The sequence below is a fragment of the Curcuma longa genome, unplaced genomic scaffold (genome assembly GCF_044706935.1).
Source record: "Curcuma longa cultivar G26 ecotype Majalengka, Jawa Barat unplaced genomic scaffold, ITB_CL_G26_1.1 contig_20704, whole genome shotgun sequence".
In the NCBI taxonomy this organism is placed as follows: domain Eukaryota; kingdom Viridiplantae; phylum Streptophyta; class Magnoliopsida; order Zingiberales; family Zingiberaceae; genus Curcuma; species Curcuma longa.
In genome coordinates this window covers 12,105-31,832 of record NW_027431449.1, presented here as the reverse complement: position 1 = coordinate 31,832, position 19,728 = coordinate 12,105, and the positions used below count along the sequence as shown (strand labels likewise).

Sequence of the window (19,728 nt, the reverse complement as noted above, 5' to 3'; positions counted from 1 at the left end):
TTATAGCAGCTACTGTTAGCTTCTGCATGTTGTAGCAGGCAAGAGTATTTTCAGAATAAAATGACTTATGTTTCTGTTAATTTGGGATGTTTTTTAATTTTTGCCCATTTATTTATTTATTTTTAATAAGTTCTTTTGTATATTTTAATTTTGCATGCTTTTTTTATTTAAATGCTTAGCAAAAATTGTCAATCCATCTTAGGAGTGTCAATTTGGATACGTCGATGGATTCAAGTCGAGTCGAAGCAAGAGTATTATAAAAAATCCCAATCCAAATTTGAAATTAACTTGAAAATTATAAACCTAAACTCGGATAATCCAACCAATCTGAATAACCCGACCGACTTGATTCATTTATAATTCATCAAACATACATCATTACTAATAATTAGCAAAAAAGTTTTACTATTATTTCTAATAATTCTTTACTTATATCTTAATACTTTATTATTATTATACTAACCTTCTATTTATCTACATTATATACATAAAATATTTTTAATTTTTAAATAAAATTTAATTTAATTTTAAAATAACTTTTTTATTTTAAATTTAGGCCAATTCGAATCTAACTCAACTCTAAAAAAATTTTTAAATCAGACTTTCGAGTTCTAACCCGAACTTATTTTTTCATATCTAAAGTTTCAATATTAACTTTATTTTTTATATTATTCTGATTCATTTTTAGATCGGGTCATAATCCACCTGCTAATTTCATTTTAAATTCATGGAGAAATTATTTTTATTTTTATTTTTAATTTTTTTTATTGTGCGTCCGTTTAACTGTGATTTGCGCAAAAAGCGTCAAATAAAGAATTAAAGACGAAAATAAATAAAATAATTCTAAAACAAAAGGCAAATGTACTCTCTCACTCACTCTCTCTTCTCAGGAAGCTCTCTCTCTCTCTCTCTCTCTCTCTCTCTCTCTCTCTCTTGTTCCTCTGTGATAGTGGTACTCCGCCAAATCTTTTGTGATCCATCTTCCTTAGCTCCACCTTGCAGCAGTGGCGTTCTGATCCGTCGCTAAGATCTCCTTCCGTCAATGTTCGTCTCTATCCTTTGTTTGTTTGTTTGTTTGTTTTTTGTAATTAATGCTTGGCTTTCTTCTCCTGGTGCGGTTGTAAAGGGTTTCAGCTTCTTCCATCGTTTTGGAGCTTTTCGTTTTTCTAGTCATACACGGAACGGTTGGTGAATTAGGAGTTGGTGCGTGGTACCATGTCGAAGCAGTTTGGTGGGCGCTACTTACTTTCTTTCGCTTTACCTTTTCCTGCTAGGGTTTAGACGTTTAGCAGTGTAGGTACCAGAAACGAGGGTCAAATGCGTTCTTGGAGTGTTATTGAAGAGAAGAAGTTGATCTTCTTTCTTTTCATATACTCTGCATAGTTTCAGATACTTAGGTGCTATGGAATCTGGCCAAATAAGCTGCTTCTTCTCAGCTTCGAGCTGGCAATAATAGTCGGGTATTTTTTTTAATTAAATGCTGTTTTCTGATAAAGCTATCATGGTAAAAATCTTGTGATTATTTTCGTTGATGTGGCGCATTTTTCTGAATCAACATCCTGTTTAGGGTTTTGGGGGAATGATTCAACTGGTCTACTTTCATTGCATATGCGTTGAAGTTTGCATCTTTCCAATACATTCATCATAATGGGTTGATGCTTATATTTATAAAAATTTCAGGATTTCACATATGATTGTTACTGCTTGCATGATACTCCGTATAAACTAACATTAGTGATTCCAAGTTAGCTTTCACAACCTCTAATTTTCTCTTTGAACTTTCTGCAGGTTAGTGAATAACTCCTTCCATAGTAGTTAAGAGCTTGTAGGCTGTTAAGGTAGTTGCAAAATGGTTTGTGCTATTATATTTGAAATAGACAATGATCCTAAGTAGCACAGATCCTGTCACTGCATCTGCTGACCACTATTTTCTGATGGATTGATACTATATGTCTTTAACAAAACAAATGGAAGAGATACAATCATATTCAGATAACTATAGGTCATCTTCATCTTCAGCAAGTAGTCCAACTGGCAGACCACCACCTGGTGCATTCTTCTACCTAAGGAAACCAGGTACCTTGAGGAAACCTATTTCATTCGAGGACTCACCAGAATGGGACGATACAGAGATTGATGCTTGCCTAGAGGAAGTTGGTGATTCGATACATATAACAACTGCTACAGACTCTCCATCCTTGTCTAAGATAAACAGTGGTTCATTGACATCTCCATCATTGCCTGAGGCTCCAATGTCTTTTTCTGCTAGGAAAATAGCTGGGGTATCTATTGTATGGAAGGAGTTGACTGTTACATTAAATGAAAAAGGGAAGTACTCAGACAAGGTTGTGAAAAGTTCAAATGGGTATGCTCTTCCAGGAACTCTTACTGTTATTATGGGACCTGCACGATCTGGGAAATCTATGTTGCTTAGGGCGATTGCAGGTATGTATCAAATCTAATGCTACTTCTGGTGATCCTGAACAAGTTTAATATTGTTGTGAATTCCAGTAAAATCATGTTCACACAAGAATTGAAAAATGTTTCTCTAAATATTGTTGCATCAAGAAAACTAAGCAAATGGTTGGTATTTCTGTATTTGTACAGATCAGATGTTATTTCTCAGAACTGATGATGAAGCTTATGCTAAACATGAATTGTTTTATCTTATCTATAAAAAAAGTATAATTTGATATAAATCACGTGAAGAAAATCCAGAAGTTTAGTTAGGATGCATAACATAGAAATATGAAAAACAAAAAATAGACTATTTTTGGCAATTGACTAGTGTAGATTTCATGCAACACTGAGGATCATTTTTCTAGAGTAATATTGTGGGAAGATATTATCTTAATTTATCTTCATCATTTTTGAGAGTTTATAGATGGGGCTTTCTTTTATGTATTTCTTAGGTAAATTACAAGATCCAGCTAGGATGTATGGTGAAGTTTTTATAAATGGGGTTGAATCACGCATTCCATATGGTTCTTATGTAAGTGATTAGTTACTTTATCCTTTTCTTCATAGCTGTTCAGTTTTTTGGTCATCTCCGGGTAGCCAATCCCCGAGTGGTCACCGCTCATACTTATTGTTGTTATGTATTATTATTGTTAGCTTTCATTTATGTTAGAACCCTATTGGTCTCTTAGTTTTTTTAATTTGGCAATTTGAATAAACCATCTATTCAAACAAAAAAAAAATGATGATGTGAACAAACCTTCGTATAATGTTATCAAAGTAATTAGATGGCATGGCATTTAAAAGCAGTTTCTTTTCTCAAGTTTTCCTTGTTTATTGATGAAGTTAGGGACAACAATGAATCATTTACAAGTTAGGCAAAAAGCATGATGCAAGATTTCATAAAGTTGTCTAGAACCAAAGTTCACAAATAGGGAGACATTCAATTGTGTTTGATCTAATGCAAACTAAGTAAAAGTTGAGGTAGTTAATGAGACATATTACTGGCGAGATTAATGGCTAATCCAATATGCAAAAATGCTCAGAAGTTTTATGTAAATGACATGCAATAATTTATCTATACAAGGAAGATGACAATGACCAAACAATCACAATAATCTATGGTAATCTAGTACATAAATTCGGAGATATCGACCACCCATTTGGCCTACTTTCACTATTTAGATTGACTACCATGGATTTCTCAAATCCATTATGAAACTGCTTTGTCACAATGAGAATTTTCCAGGTCCTTACTATTTTCCTGATTGGATATAGCTAATATTAGCATTTGCAACCCAGAATTTTTTCCTAGCATTTTTTTATATGACATTTTCTGAGAGTGTTGCACTTTGGGGTTTCTTTCTTCTTCTTCTTTTTCTTTACTTAGCCTTTAGACCATCTCTTTTCATGTTCCTATTTTTTTCTTGAAGTCTCTTAATTCTCAATTAATGAAAGCATGGATAAAATCTCATATTGTGCCCCCTAAATCATGGAGCGATATAGAAACAATGACACTTAGTTGAAGGAGGAGGTCTGATGGCATCTAGGTCAACAAGGTGATTGGTGGAACTTTAGGAAATTGTCATGGAGGGCTTAGTGATAACGGCCTAATCAGTATATAGTATTTAATCTTCCTTCTCTTCCATCTTTCTCCTCTTCTTCCTCTTGTTGAACCCCCCTATATTCTTCATCATCTTCCAGCTCTTCTTCATCTTCTTTGTCTCCCCCCTCCTCCTAGTTGGTATCAACCAACACTTAAAACCATCTCTTTTCAGCTAGACACCATATTCCCTTTACAAAAGCAGATTTTAAAACTTGGTTCAAGGATTTTTGGCCACTCTCTTGAAAATCAAAGCAAAAAAAAAATATAAGGTGAAGATGAAAATTTGATATATAACAAGACAAGAACAATCTCAAGAGTGACAAAAGAGATTATTAAACAAAGCACAATATCTATTTATCAACTCCTATATCATTTGATGAACTTTAACAGGATGCCACTTTGATCCAAAGAAAGGCTTTGAGACTACTAGAGTCTAACTCGATGAAGCTTGAATGGGCTTAAGATAGCTTGATCAAGTTAAGAATAATCCAAGTTAAGAATGATCCAAAGTTAAGAATGATCAAAGTTGTTCCATGTGTTTATATAGGAGTTTAGAAATACTAATGCCTCAGGTGAAAATGGTTAAAAATTCCATGGTTGTCAAAATCTTATCATTCACGATGCTTATGAGACGATATGTTGTAATTAACATATAGAACCATATTGTTCTTAGATATGAATTAGAAATGAAAATCACCATGACAATTTGGCCTAATTCAATATGAGTCGATACAAATCTTATTTAATATGGTTCTAAAAATAAGAAAGTAAATTCATTAGAAGCTAAATCTAGTCAACTAAAGAATATCTAACCAATGAGGAAATTAAATTAAACCCAATCTATTAGAAATTAAATCAAATTCATTATGCAAGGAGAAAGAAATCATCAATTTTGTACTATTGTTACAAGCATAGAGTTTGAATAGAGTCAAATCTTGAAGTTAATGATGACATAAAAAGAAAAAATCTTGTCACATAGAGTTACAAATATGTCACATATATGTTACAAGCATAAAGGTTGAATAGAGTCAAATCTCGAAGTTAATAATGTAATAAAAGGAAAAAATCTTGTCCCATAGAGACACAAATATGTCACATAGAGGCACAAATAGGAACTCAACACCTAACAAGGATTGAGAAAAATAAAGACATGAGGGTAAAGTCTGATAGTGAAGTGAGGTCTCATGTCTCATGTTGTTGAGGATAATGACTTTTTTTGTCAAAAATTTTCTGTTTCTCATTTCATTTTAATTTTTAGTGGGCCAATTAGAATAAATATTAATTTGTACATTATCATGAATTGAAGATATTAACCTATATATTTTTTGTTACAATTTAGCATCAACTTATTAAATGTCATTTTGTGCAATTGACATGGGAGAAATTTACCAATCCACTTATTTATTGGTATGCAAAAACATCTTGAGACAACAAAACTTCTCTTGGTTTGTTCTTTAGTGACTCCATCACTCTGCCATTCCTTCCTTTCACAAACAACAATCACTGTCTCGATTCCTTTGTTCGCGAGTGCTATCACCACCGCGAATGACTTCTATTTCAACTTTTGTGACCAAACACTACTGGTTTCTGCGAAAACAAAGTAAGCCATTCCCTCACTTCTCCACTTCCTCTTTCAAATCTTCTTCCTTTTCTTTCTCCTCCTCAGTGCCTTTGGTATCGCATGTTGCATGCTTGGTATGTCACAACATTAGATTTTTTGGACAGGGAAGTGAAACTCCATCCCGGAACAAGATTTTATACCTTGTTCAAAACTATTCAAGATAAAGTAAAATTATTTATAACTTGTATTATAATATTTTATTTGAATTTTATGATTCACAGTTTAATATGTTTTAGATTCATAAATTCACTAAAATAATCCATGACACAAACTGATGATTTGACAACCTTAGGTAAATAATTTTAAAGCTTGTACTATAGTTGTCATTATCTATTTATAGAGACGTTGTAAGGACCACTGAGGGATTCATTGACAAATCGACTGATTTGATGTTAGATTGGATTTAGTATGGAGTTGGCTTGGATTCAAGCATTTTAGGCTTAAATTTTACTACTTAAAATATTTGCAAAATGTGATGATGAAAAATATATAGCAAGAACTTTTGCTCAAAAATAGTAATTCTTCTAGATGTTCGAACTGTTATCATGGAGCCTTTTCCTGTTTAGTAAGTAGTTTAAGTGATACAATTTGTTCCTCACCTTGTTAGTGTTGAAAATTTAAATCCATGTATGTTCTAACTTTTCCATGGTTTAAATTTCATTGGGAAATGTGTGGTATAGCAGGGTGCATTTCATTGATTCATTTTGTAGAAAAGTTTCTTCATGTGGGCAAAATGTAGAGCATCTACAAGTGACCATGTAATTTTGTGGCATCATGAGAGTTTTATGTTTACTGCTTAGATCTCTATTATTTTTCATGCTTTATGTATCTGTATGTCAAGATCTTTTGTAATTTCTGCAAACATCCTGCTTTACTATACCTCTATGCTCAATCAGACCTTTGCAGGGTTTTGTTGATAGGGACAATGTATTGATTGAATCACTCACTGTACGTGAGATGCTATATTACTCAGCACTTCTGCAACTTCCTGGTTTTTTTTCTCAAAAGAAGAACTTTGTTGAGGATGCCATTGCAGCGATGTCTTTGGGAGATTATGCCGACACAGTTATAGGTGGCCATTGTTATAAAAAAAGTCTTCCTAGTGGAGAAAGAAGGCGTGTTAGTATAGCTAGGGAGCTTGTAGTGAGGCCACATGTTTTATTTATTGACGAACCACTTTATCATCTTGACAGGTTGCTCAGATTTCCTTTTAAAAGATCTATCATAAGAAATTAGTTGTGCATTTGTTGATTAAGTGTTTATTCTTCTCTCAGTGTATCTGCACTTCTGTTAATGGTTACATTGAAGAAACTTGCAAGCACTGGATGCACTCTTATCTTCACAATGTATCAGAGTAGCACAGAGGTTTTTGGCCTCTTTGATAGAATTTGTTTGCTCTCAAATGGAAACACACTCTTCTTTGGAGAAACATTGGCTTGTTTGCAGGTGGATGCTTTTCTAGTTTAGTTTGTGCATCCTGTTCTACTCGAAATTTGCATTACTAGCATGTTATTTTTAATTGCAGCCACAAGACTGAAACTCACTTTCTCTTGCAGCACTTTTCTAATGCAGGTTTTCCTTGCCCAATCATGCAAAGTCCCTCTGATCATTTTCTACGGGCCATCAACACTGATTTTGATAGGATAATAGCAATGTGCAAAAATTTGCAGGTTCCATTTTTAACAATTGATTTTAGTAGTTAAGATAAAAGCCTGTGCATTACTACCGAATGTTCTTTAAGCACTATATAACTGCACCTGAAACACTTCAACAGGAAGACAATAATGATATCTCATCAGTAAACATGGATACAGCTGTTGCTATCCGAACCCTTGAAGCTACTTATAAATCTTCAGCTGAAGCTGCTGCTGTGGAATCAATGATTGTAAAACTGACTGAAAAGGTGCATTTCTGATTCTGAATTTGTTTTTATAGACTTTGTTATGTACGACTTGTTCTGTTTTCTGTTATTGTTGGAATATTGAAGCTTGTATGAATAGTGAAACTGAAATAGATTTATTGAATGAATAAACACAAAAGTTTAAACAATTGAATCTTTGAATGAATATGCAGGATAAATTTTCCCATATATCTGATTTTTATCTTGGGAGTGTGATACTGTTGCAAGCATACTCTTTTATTTGTCTGATCTCATCTACTTGCTTTTTAGTATTATCTGTATTTTTAGTAACATTAGCTTTAACATGGAAGAATAATGCATGAGAAAAAAGATTCTGATTACTAAATGGTTTGGCTTTCTATAGTTGTTTTAAGTGATGTGTTGAAAATTATGGTGGTTTATTTTTTACTTAACCAAAAGGTGACCTAGCATTGACTTGTTGGGATATTAGCTATTGTCAGGATATTAGCTAGATGAAGACCTAAAGAAACAACTACCTTTCAACCCATTTTTATTTGATTATAACGTGGATTTTGTTTGATAAGCTATAGCCAATTCTAAGGCATATCTAGTTATATGCGTATTGACTTAGATAAATTAGTCATGTTTAGGGTTTTATGATAAATTTATAAATATAATTATTGTTCATGAAACACAATGCAATACAATATTTTTTTTCATAAATTATACTCGATGTATGTATTCCCTTAAATGGTGAGGCCGATGACCTTCCACTTCTCACTATCACTTTCTCACTATCACTTGCGGGGTCCGGGGAAAAGATCCATTGTACGCAGCCTTACCTTGCCTTTGGCAAGAGGCTTTTTCTTTTTTCTTTTTCTACTCGATCCTAGCTGTGAGTATAGGTATTACATGGAGTAGAGCCCCACTACAATTAGTGCATGCCTCATGGACATCTCTTCACACATCATCCCAATTGCACAATACCAACATTGCAAGCCATATTGCTTTGCACTTCATCATAGTAATGATGATGATGGAGATCATGCCTTCTCAACATCTTCTACTTTAATTGCTCCAATATCCGCACTTCCTCTCCACTTAAGAGAAAAACTAACCAATGTCAAGTGGTTTAAAGCGCCTCTGGTTGTAGCCCTTTCATTACTTATTCAGGAGGAGAAACAATCGACATCAAGTGATAAGATAGTTTTTTTTTTTTTAATTTTTCCCTATAAGGAAATACAAATGAGGGAATAATTGTCTTTTCCTTTTCTTATTAATTTTTCCCTAGTCATTCTCTCTCTTGTAGAAATACAACCTATAATGGTCTTGGGGGAGAAATCACTAAGTTAGGAACTATCTCTTTAATTTTCTCTTGAGGTTGAGGATAAGGTAAGTGATTTCTTTGGAATTATATCATTGGACTCATTTTTGAGGGATAAATAACTCTATGATGAAGATGTGACTATTGTTATCCTTTCTTGGGGTACTAAGAGTGGCATTACTCTTGAATCTTTCATTTCTTTTTCAAGTTGGGGTTAATGTAAGGTTTTGATGGTCCCTTTCTTATCTGTGACTCTAATTAGGTCTGGTAGGATAAAATTGAACGTTCTTTGTATTTTAAGATATATTCATTTTACTTCCATCATGAGTGAAAAAGAGATCATACAACCATTGTCTACCATACCAAGAGTAACATGAGGATGTGCTCTCATACAACCATTGTCTAACATGGGAAGAATGTCACAACATATCTCATTAGTATAAGATTCCAGTTGGATAAGAATCAAACATTTGTCACTAATTGATAATGATGGATGACATAGCCACACCTTTGAAAGAACTCGCCTAAGGTTCTAAAGTAAGTTAGATCTTTTGTTGCTGTTGAGGGAAAATAAACGAAAAGAAAGGTAAGAAAAATTAAAGGAAGAGAAAAGAGGAAGGAAATCAATTCCTTTCGTGGGTTTTATATTCATCTTCTGTGTAGGGTAAACGTGGTACTTTGTAAAGGAGTATTACAAAGTTGAAAATCTTGCTCTTTCATTGATTTGAAATTTATCCATTTGAGAACACGCAACATTAGTAAGGACATTTGTGGAAATAACAGTCATGCAAGTCCTATTGTTTGGAAATTTTTCATGTTTTATCTCATCATATCATGTAGGAATAAAAAATATTGTTGCACTTCCATGTAATATAATGGGTGGGAAGGTAGGTATCCTCTATAATGTTTTTATAATCTTTTTCTTCTTCTTTGTCTATATAATGAATACTTATCAATATTAAAGTTAGGGTTTAAGTTGTTAGTTGATTGTAATACTTGTATAAGATCCTTACTTTTTATGAATATTAAAATAGGTATGCAATCAACTTTGTACTAAATGTGATGCAAAACCAAAATCGGACTGTTGAACCACATAGAAACTAGATGAAGTTGGTGAAGCGAAGGGATAATTATCTCATGAAGATAAAAATAACCCTCACTTATTGATGAAAAAGTGGAATATATCATTAATCAAAACTTGAATATTTTATATACACATGACACTACTTTTATAAATAGAATTCTAAATAAATTAGGAATAAATACTATAAAATCAGAATACAATTGTTGATTAATTATTAAGAGAAAAATGTGATAACCCTAAATTATCAAATAATTTAACAATTTACCAAACAATAAAATCTTTCTTCAAAATTTAATTATCAAATAATTTGACATTGTGATTCAATGCTAAAGATGGAGTAGAGTGCGCAAAGCGTCACTGAGGAATTGGTCGCTCCAATACCATGTTGGGTTCAAAGGGGAATTATTCCTTTTAGAATTGCTAGGTAGTCCTCTCTATGTGTGCGTATGTATATATATATATTATGACTTTAAGGAATATTACACCCTTAATGTATTTACACCTGCATCGTTTGCCCATAACAACTAACAAAAATTTTGGTCACCCAATGAACTTTGGTCAACTTAGCAAAAATCTTAGCTCGACCTATTTAGTGTTTGTAAGCAAGGTTGTCTGAAATGCCATTTTTAATTTGCCAACACAAATTTTTTGCCACTCAAACTTTGGCTATTGGTTCTAGACTACCTAAAACTTTCACGAATCACTTTAGACCAAAAGAATAAGTTCTGCAGGTGGCACTCCCAACCTATAAGTTAAATCCTATCATTACAAGTGTTCTATCTAAGACAAACTAAAAAAAAGTCAAACACCACGACTCATTGGGTCCATCTTTAAGCCCGGTGCCATTCTTCAAGGTAGATGCTCTACGTAGCGTCATGCTCATTGTATTAAGTGCATCATCAATCTTACTCCATCTCAACGTTAAAATTCTCTTGACAAAGGGTGATAAATTTATCCTACACATTCTTGACAAACATGTCAAAACCAAAAAGTTACGCTATCAAATATGAAAATATTGTGATCAAACATGACCACAAGCAAGCAGTCAATTTTCCAATATTTCTTTTCAAATGCCTCTATAATTCCTTCCCTCCACGTTTCTTCCCTTGTAAACAGACTGCTTGTCTGTCAGTTTCATTGCTTGAATTACTTCTAAAATTCTTTGAGGTAAAAATGCTCAATAGGACAATTTCAACAACAACCATTCTGATACCTTGACATGTTTTTGAATTTCAAGTGTCTATCTCTCTTAAGAAGACTTTTAAAATTTCAAGTTTAAGCAGGCTTCAGGAAAATAGAAGTCTTTTGAGAGTACAGTACCCAACATGTGTGGTATTTTCTCAGTATAATAAAATGCCACGTTAGTCTTACTGGAGCTGATACTTGAAATATAGTTTTATGAGTAATGACTCGACCGAAGATTTGATTAAAGCAGCATTTACAAGAGCATTTTCCTTAATATGTTCTATTAGAGATATATATTTTTTTAAAATCATGTGGAACTTATTCTGCAGGAAGGTCCTTATCTTAAGAGTAAGGGTAAGGCTGGCAGTGCCACTCGTGTTGCAGTGCTAACATGGAGGTCCTTGGTGATTATGTCAAGGGAATGGAAGTATTTTTGGATCCGACTTTTTTTATATTTGCTTCTCACAGTCTCCATTGGCACCATATTCTCCAAAAGTGGTCATTCTTTGTCATCTGTAACAGTAAGCTAATTTAACACTTCTAATTGCTTGGACTCATTAAATAAGATTTTGCATATTATTACTATCTACTAAAGCTTACATGTATGATACATTAATTTAGTCTCATATTTATAGTTGTGAACTAATAAAGATGATTTAGAAGTTCAACTGAGTGAACTATTATTACCATGGATTTTCACCATTTTTAGCCAAGTATCAGGTCTAACAAAGTTAAGGTTAGTGCTCCAAGTTGGGTGTGATGTTATAATTAATTGGTAATAGAGAGGGTTTGGTTTGGAAAAGGTTGTCACCATGATTCTTGACTATAAGATACACTTAGGACCTCAAGTCTTAAGTGGCAACTATTATACAAATCCTAGCGTTTCAAATAGAATTGTTGACCAATTAAGTGAACTATTAATTTAGGAATAAATATTTTGGGGTAGTGGTTTGATCTAATGAAGTTATCTGAGTCAATTCTTTGATGTGGTGGGATCATGAGCCTATCCTTACTGGTTAATATAAATTCAGTTATTGGATTAACCTCCTTGTTTCTCTTTCCTATCTATTTACTTACTTTAAATGTTTAATTCTATCGTCCTGTCTTCTGAGAAGTAGCTTTAAAAACTTATATAAATTTTTCTGAAGTTTGACCAAAATTGCTTTGCCTTGTATTAATTCAATGACAGTGAACTAACTGCAATTACCTTACACGTATAACCAAAGAGAATGGGGAACGCAATCAAAGGATGCTGGGCAATCACCAAACAGTATAACTTGACTGAGATTTATCATTTTTTTTTGTATAACCAAAGAGGCTTTTTCCAGGCTGTTGTCTAAAGCACGATATGGATTTCTATCCTAATACCCTTGACTTTGAAGAGCACTGTGATAAATTTAGCTCCAGATGATTCACGTGGAATGATTTCAATGATTTTAAAATCAATCTCACAAGATATCATCATGGATTTTGTCATATGTAATCATATAGTTGCAATTGTGATAGCATACTATTAAATACCTCTTGAAGCACTCTTACATGATTTATTTAATTACAGGTAAGAGTTTCTGCCGTCTTTGTCTTTATATCATTTATCCTATTACTCAGTATTGCTGGATTGCCTGCCCACATAAAACAAATTAAGGTATGTTGGCAAATTTTGATGGTTATGTCATATGATTGTGCCTTTTTCCTGAGTTGATTGCCTATCTGAATGTTGTTGGCAAGTTTGGACATCAAGCTCTCTCTTAAAATTGTAGTACCACTCATGAGAAACTTCATGTGCCTCTTCGATCTGATTTTAAACAAGCCTGCGGAATTTGATATCTTATTTAGAGTAATGATGGGACATCTATGTTTTAATATGTGAACATAGTTGCTAATATTTCATGTTTTTTTTTTCCTGAAGTTGTATGATTAACCTATTGTATCCCTGAGATATGTCAATGACTCAGATAAAATCTTGATGTATTCTATTGTTAAGGTAAATTTTTTTTGTGCCAATGACTGCCACGCCGCAGGGTGGTATCCTTCAAAGGGAAGCATCCTCCTCAGGCTAGGGTCAACTTTTTTTTCTCTCTGTTAATATAAGCTGTCCCTTTGGTTCCCAAAAATTTCAGCAAACCTCTCCCTATATTTTATACATAAACCTGTTTACTCTATAATTTTTATGCCAAACAACAATTTACATCAGACACCACCTTTACTCATGAATTCAACTAACCATTTAAACATAACCATATCATCAATTGATCACATCACAACTTCAACAACTACACAAGGAAAACCATCATTCATCACATCTAACAAGATAATTTAACTCTACACATTAAATCAAAAAAAAATATCACCAATTCACCTTATTGGAAAAAGCACATAACAACTGCCATCAAAGATAAAAGTAAAGATACATCAGTGATGCGTGATGCAACAATAAAATTAGTCTGAAACAAAATTGATGAAACAAGGGATGACTATCTTCCGCCAAGAAGAAGAAAGAAGTTTACACAAATTAATCAAATTGGATTTTTATGGAGATGATTAATACGTTGAGACAACACTCTTTTTATAGAATAAATAGTAACTAAATTAAGAAAGAAATATCACTAATTAAAAATGAAATTTAAATGTGCTGTAATTAAAAAAAACTCTTACTGGTTCCAAAATTAGAATAATTATAAGTTCAAATTTATTACTTTTTTCATCATTCTCCTTTACTGAAGAGAATTCAACTCCAAGCTAATTAATTTCTTTTCTTGTTGCCATTTTTAAGCTAAGGGAACAATTGCCTCATTAACTCTATTCAACAATATGTCTTCGTTATCTCTCTTATTTGGACATCTTTGAATGAGTAAGAAAGTTGTGTACTTTATTGCTCATAATTTTTTACTTCATTTCTTTCTTTTTTATTTGCCTCTTCCAATGAATAAAAAATGTCTCACTTTATCATAGGGCAAGAATGATGTACATGGCTGTATTATGAGGATGAACCCTTAGAAACGTAACCTGTGACAAAATCAATATACAAAGAGGGATACTTGAATTTCTCCTAGCAAATTAATAAATCCTCTAATTTAAATATTGAATCAGGATAAGTCACTAAGTTAAATACACAATATTTATAATTAAATTTCTCATAAAATGACTAAATTAATTGGATACGAAAGCTTCTAAAGTAGATGATATGAGAAAATTTGAATTTGTGAATGCAAGATAATAATTCACCATGTCACTTACCAATGACATACCAATGAATAGTTATTTTAGAAGTATATTAAAATAATTAAGGAAATTAGGCATATTAGAGACTCAGATGTAATCATGGTGTCCATTCCATCTATAGGAGGCTATTGAAGTCTCAAGATAAGCTTTCTTTTTATGAATTTTTCAGACATTTATGAAAATACTTTCCAAACAAACAAATATCAATATGTTACCAACATTTTCTTGCTAGGATTTTCTCTTTTTCTTTCTTTTCTATGTTTTTAAAGAAAAGTCCTTGTTCATTGGGAAACAGTTAGCTGTTGGTCTTAATGCATTTCAATCCTTTTTGTTGCTGACCGAATATATATGTACGTAGGTATGTATGCTTATTGTAAATTTAAGAGCCCAAAGTAAGAGGCATCCTATATTCCACATAGGTAGTTATTGATTATTCGTATTGCTTCCTGAATAGTCAAACTTAGTTGTTCCATAGATCCTGCATCACTGTAGAAAATTCTTCTTCAACTCTTATCATTTAGTGGATATGCATCTACAGTTGCGCTTTGGTTTAATTTGATTTCAGGTGTAACTTGACAAATAAGCTGAACCCGCAACATACTGTCTGCAAGTGACTGCTGCCGAATCTGACCTATATATTTACATTTTGCAGATATTCTCCCATGAGGAATCAAATGAACATACTGGGGCAGTTGTTTTCCTACTTAGCCACTTGCTATCCAGCATTCCCTTTTTGTTCCTCCTTTCTATTTCTACATCCCTTCCGTTCTATTTCTTTGTTGGGATGAGAAATGAGTTCAGCTTATTGATGTACTTTGTTTTGAATGTTTTCACGTGCCTATTAGCAAACGAGGCGCTTATGATGATTGTTGCCTTGATCTGGCTTGAAAATTACAATTCCATTTTGACCCTGATTTTCATCCATGTAAGTGATAGTACAAACTGCATATTCTACAACTAAACTTACTGGTATTTTCTACTACTGGCATTGAAGTGCATTCGTAGTTTCCCTGCCGCACCAACAGATCGACAAATCTGACAGTTTGTTTTTCTAGGTAATGATGATGCTGGTGGCAGGATATTTGAAGATAGCAGATGCACTGCCAAGACCTATGTGGAAGTACCCTCTCACCTATGTCACCTTCCACACTTACGCCATCGAGGTTCGGTTCTTTATCACTCCCTACTCAAATTGTCCAACCCCAGCTCCTCTGTTACCTACCTGTTCTGGAAATTTTAACAAGTTATCGAACGATATGCAGGGTCTCCTTGAGAATGAATACATTGGAACTTCTTTCGCTGTAGGACAGGTCAGGGCTATTTCCGGGGTACAAGCAGTTCATGCTTCTTACAACATTTCTTCTTCCGCGAGTGCAAAGTGGTGGAACTTGTTGGTACTGTTTTCAATGGCTGTTGGATATCGTGTGCTCTTGTTTATTTTGCTTCAATTTCACGCGAGGAAAAACCTCCTCAGTTGTAATCTATGCTGGCTTAAAATGAATACTACAATGTCAAGGTGAATTTTAGTTTAGGTGTCTGTTTTTTCTCTCCAGATGATCGGATGAACCAAGATTGAAATTTATACTTATTCAATTTCTGTATGGTCCAAAAGTAGTAATCATTTACCGGTAATCGATCAGATGATATCATTTATGTATGCATATGTATTATAAACAGATCCAAGGGTAGTGCAGAAGAAGAGTTGTTTTAGAATGGTCTGGGTGATGTCTTAGATGCCTTGAGAACTGCCTGAATCTTATGGTCTACTATCGATGCTTAGCTGATGGGAATATCGCTAGTTTCAAACCATACAAAACTTTCTTAAGCTTAAATGCATATAGTTTAGATATTTTAGATTCTCAAAATTGGGTAGTTGCTCTACAAATATTTCTTTCTTTCAATGAATCTGTTAAGGAATGTTGACTTAACCTCTATTCGATGTAATTTGAATCTTTTATAATCAACATACACTAAAAGCATTCAAATAGATTCTAGAGGAGCTATAGGAGCATAAGTCTCTTCATAATCTAATCTTTCAACGCAGTTGAAATCTCGGGTTACTAGTCTACCCTTTTCTAACCATGATTCTCTTGTCATCCAAATTGTTCTTAGTCTCCCATGTGTTTCAATAATGATACTTCTTGGGGTCTTAGAGATCCAATGTGTTTCAAACTTCTTTTTCAAATTGAATCCAATTTATTTTGCATATCTAATACCATTCGAGTCAAACAATGCTTCATCTATGATAGTGGACTTAGTTTGAGATACCAATGCAAATTGATTTCCTAAGTTTCTAAAATATGATCTAGTCCTTATCTCTTGAAAAATATATTTCACAATTTGTTCCATGGGGTTATCTATGAGGTAAATTATGTGTAGTTTCCACACACTTAAATGTCTTCTATTCTTCCGTCTTTCATGTTGGAGATTGGATGACCAAGCTAGAGGCGGGTGAATAATGATTTAAACATACAAGTATAATTTTATCTACTCTTGTTTCAAGCTAGCAAGCTTATACAAGATTGGCATAAGAAAAATGAAACAAACATACAAGCAAGCTTATTGATCATTAATAATATTAGTTTACGTGGTTTGACAGTTCTCAGGTTCCTATTCCACGACCTATGATCCATCTATAAATTACTCCTAGAAAGACACTTCCTTTTTCACTTTTGGTCAATCATTAGAGGTGGAGAAATCTCTTACAATTACGAGAGTACAAAAATTATAATGAAGGCTTTATAAAGAAGGGAGAAGCTCTAATAAGACTTGATCATATTGGAAATATAAACTTAAATTGTTCTAAATATGAATTTGAATAGCTAGAAAACATTTATTGTATCTAGAATAAGAGTAAGGATTTTCCTCTTCTATCACATCCATTGTATTGTATGCGAGTCTAGGAAATTAATATTCATTAATCTAAAGGAGTATTTAGATTGTCCTCTTGTATGTATAAATACCCCCTTTGTACTTGACATTTGAGATATTGAGAAATAGAGAAAATTATATCTTCTTCCTCCCTCTCAATTATATTCTCTTCCTCTCTAATAACATGGTATTAGAACTAGTATGGCGAGTCTATAGCTCTCAAGAGATGGCCAATAATGGAGTTGCTTCTTTTCAACTCCCTTGTCTCGCAAAGGAGTATTATGAGACATGATGTTTAAGGATTAAAGCTTTGCTTAACTCTCAAGTTGTGTGGAAGGTTGTAGAAAAAGGTTATGAGAGACCTCAAAATGAAGAGGTTTTTCTCAAGTAGAGAAGGATGCTTTGTCAAAGTAAGGAAGAAGGATCAATAAGCTCTCACCCCTCATTCATCAATGTTTAAATGATTCAATGTTTGAGAAGGTGGCCGATACTACTACTTCGAAGGAAGCTTGGGGGGCATTAGCAAAGGCTCTTCATAGTGTTGACAAAGTAAAGAAGGTGAAACTTACGTGATTTTGAAGCGTTGCAAATGAAAGAGTCCGAATCCATCTTAGATTATTGTTCATGGATAAAGACAATCGTGCATCAACTGAAGAGATATGAAAATAATATAGAAAATGTATGTGTTGTAGAAAAGGTTCTTTGTTCTTTAACTTTAAAATTTGATTATATTGTGTGTCATTGAAAAAAATAAAAGATTTAGACTCGATGATCATTGAAGAATTGGAGGGTTTACTATAAGGCCTTGAAGAAAAGATCAAGAAGAGTCATTGGAGTAAATTCTCAAAGTCAAGCCTACACTAAAGAATGATAAAAGAGAAAAATAATTATTTTAGAGAGCGTAGACGAGGAAAAGGACATGAACATGGCTAAATTGGATCAAGTAGGGGCAATAGAAACAACTAATCTTGAAGAAGAAGCCAATCATCATCAAGAGACTGAAAGGACATGAGGAAGATGGCAAGACTATTATCCAACTTCAAATGGAAGAAGGTATGACAAGTTTAAAGTTGAATGATATATTTGTCATAAAATGAGTCATTATGTTAAGGAATGTCATAATACCACTAATGGTGTTAAAGAATAGGCTAATATTGTTGGTGATAATCAAGAAACCTAAGAGAAATCTTTGTAGCTACAAATCAAAAAAGAAGAGTGATAACAACTTGTGGTACTTGGACAATGGCATAAGCAATTATATGTGAGGATATAAAGATAAATTTATAGAGCTTGATGAGAAAGTGTCTTACACTATTTCTTTGGAGAATCTTTAAAAATTCATATAGAAGGAAAATGTACAATTCTCATCTCTTATAAAGATGGGTCATAAAATGATTTCAAATATTTACTTTATGTCAAAATTAAAGAGTAACATTCCAAGTTTGGTCGACTATTTGAAAGGGTACCATGAGATTCTTATGAAAAATAATTAATTTTGGCCTAGAGATCAAAATGTTAATTTGCTCGCTAAGGTTACTATGTGAAGGAATAGGAAGTTTAATTTGAATATTAAAACAATTAAAGCAAAGCATTTAAAGGCTAATGTGCAAGATGAAGGATGCCGTTGGCATATGAGATTTAGTCATTTGAACTTTAGAGCATTGAAGGTCATGGAAGAAAAGAAAATGATAAAAGGCCAATCAATCATTTAAATGAAGCATATCTTCTTGGCAAATATGCTAATAGGAGTTTTCCAATTAAAGCAATATTCAGAGCAAATAAGCCTCTTGAGCTTGTGCATACAAATGTGTGTGGACTAATTACTCCACCTTCATTCAGTTAGAGTAAATACAACCTAGTCTTTTTCAATGATTTTAGTAGAAAAACTTAGGTTTATTTCCTTAAGTAAAAATCAAAAGCTTTTGTTGCTTTTATAAAATTCAAGACACTTGTAGAAAAGGAAAGTGAGTAAAACATCAAATCTTCTAATTGGGAGGCGAATTCTAAGGAGTTCAATAAATTCTATGAAACTCATAGAATTTGTCATCCTTTGACGATTCCTAAATCACCATAATAAAATGAAGTAGCTGAGAGGACGAATAGAATTATTCTTGACATCAAAATATACAGGCTAAAAGTCAAAAATATGCAAAGGAGTTTTGAGTTGAAGTTGTTTTTAGTATAATTTGTCTAATTGCTTTCCAACATTGAATGTTAAAAATCAAACTCCTCAAGAAACATGGAATGAAAGAAAGTTTATTCTCAAACATTTGCAAGTTTTTGAAAGCATTACATATGCTCAAGTACCGTAGAAAGAGCAGTAATGACAGAGTGATGGTAAGTCGAGATGTTGAATTTGCAAAAGAAGCCTCATGAAATTGGGAAGTTCAAGAAGAAAAAGTTTATAATTTTCTTCTATACTTTAAAGAAGAAGAATAGCATATCCAACACAACACAACTCCACCACCTACTCATGAAGAAAGTTCAACTGAAACAC

At 33.1% G+C, this 19,728-nt stretch overlaps 1 protein-coding gene across 3 annotated transcripts; it reads left to right on the top strand.

Moving 5' to 3' along the window:
• The first annotated feature begins 928 nt into the window (after positions 1–928).
• LOC141817483 (ABC transporter G family member 3) lies at positions 929–15,981 on the top strand. Of its 3 annotated transcripts, none has more exons than XM_074705125.1 (12): positions 929–1,044; positions 1,789–2,445; positions 2,913–2,992; positions 6,591–6,877; positions 6,959–7,130; positions 7,241–7,354; positions 7,459–7,587; positions 11,468–11,659; positions 12,697–12,783; positions 15,013–15,285; positions 15,416–15,523; positions 15,623–15,981. In XM_074705125.1, the coding sequence occupies exons 2-12, from the start codon at positions 1,950–1,952 to the stop codon at positions 15,878–15,880; spliced, it is 2,196 nt and encodes a 731-aa protein (XP_074561226.1). In that variant the 5' UTR covers positions 929–1,044; positions 1,789–1,949; the 3' UTR covers positions 15,881–15,981. The 3 variants fall into 3 exon arrangements, with proteins under 3 accessions (XP_074561226.1, XP_074561228.1, XP_074561227.1); XM_074705126.1 differs by lacking the exon at positions 929–1,044 and adding an exon at positions 1,319–1,460; XM_074705127.1 differs by lacking the exon at positions 15,013–15,285.
• Positions 15,982–19,728: the final 3,747 nt, after the last annotated feature.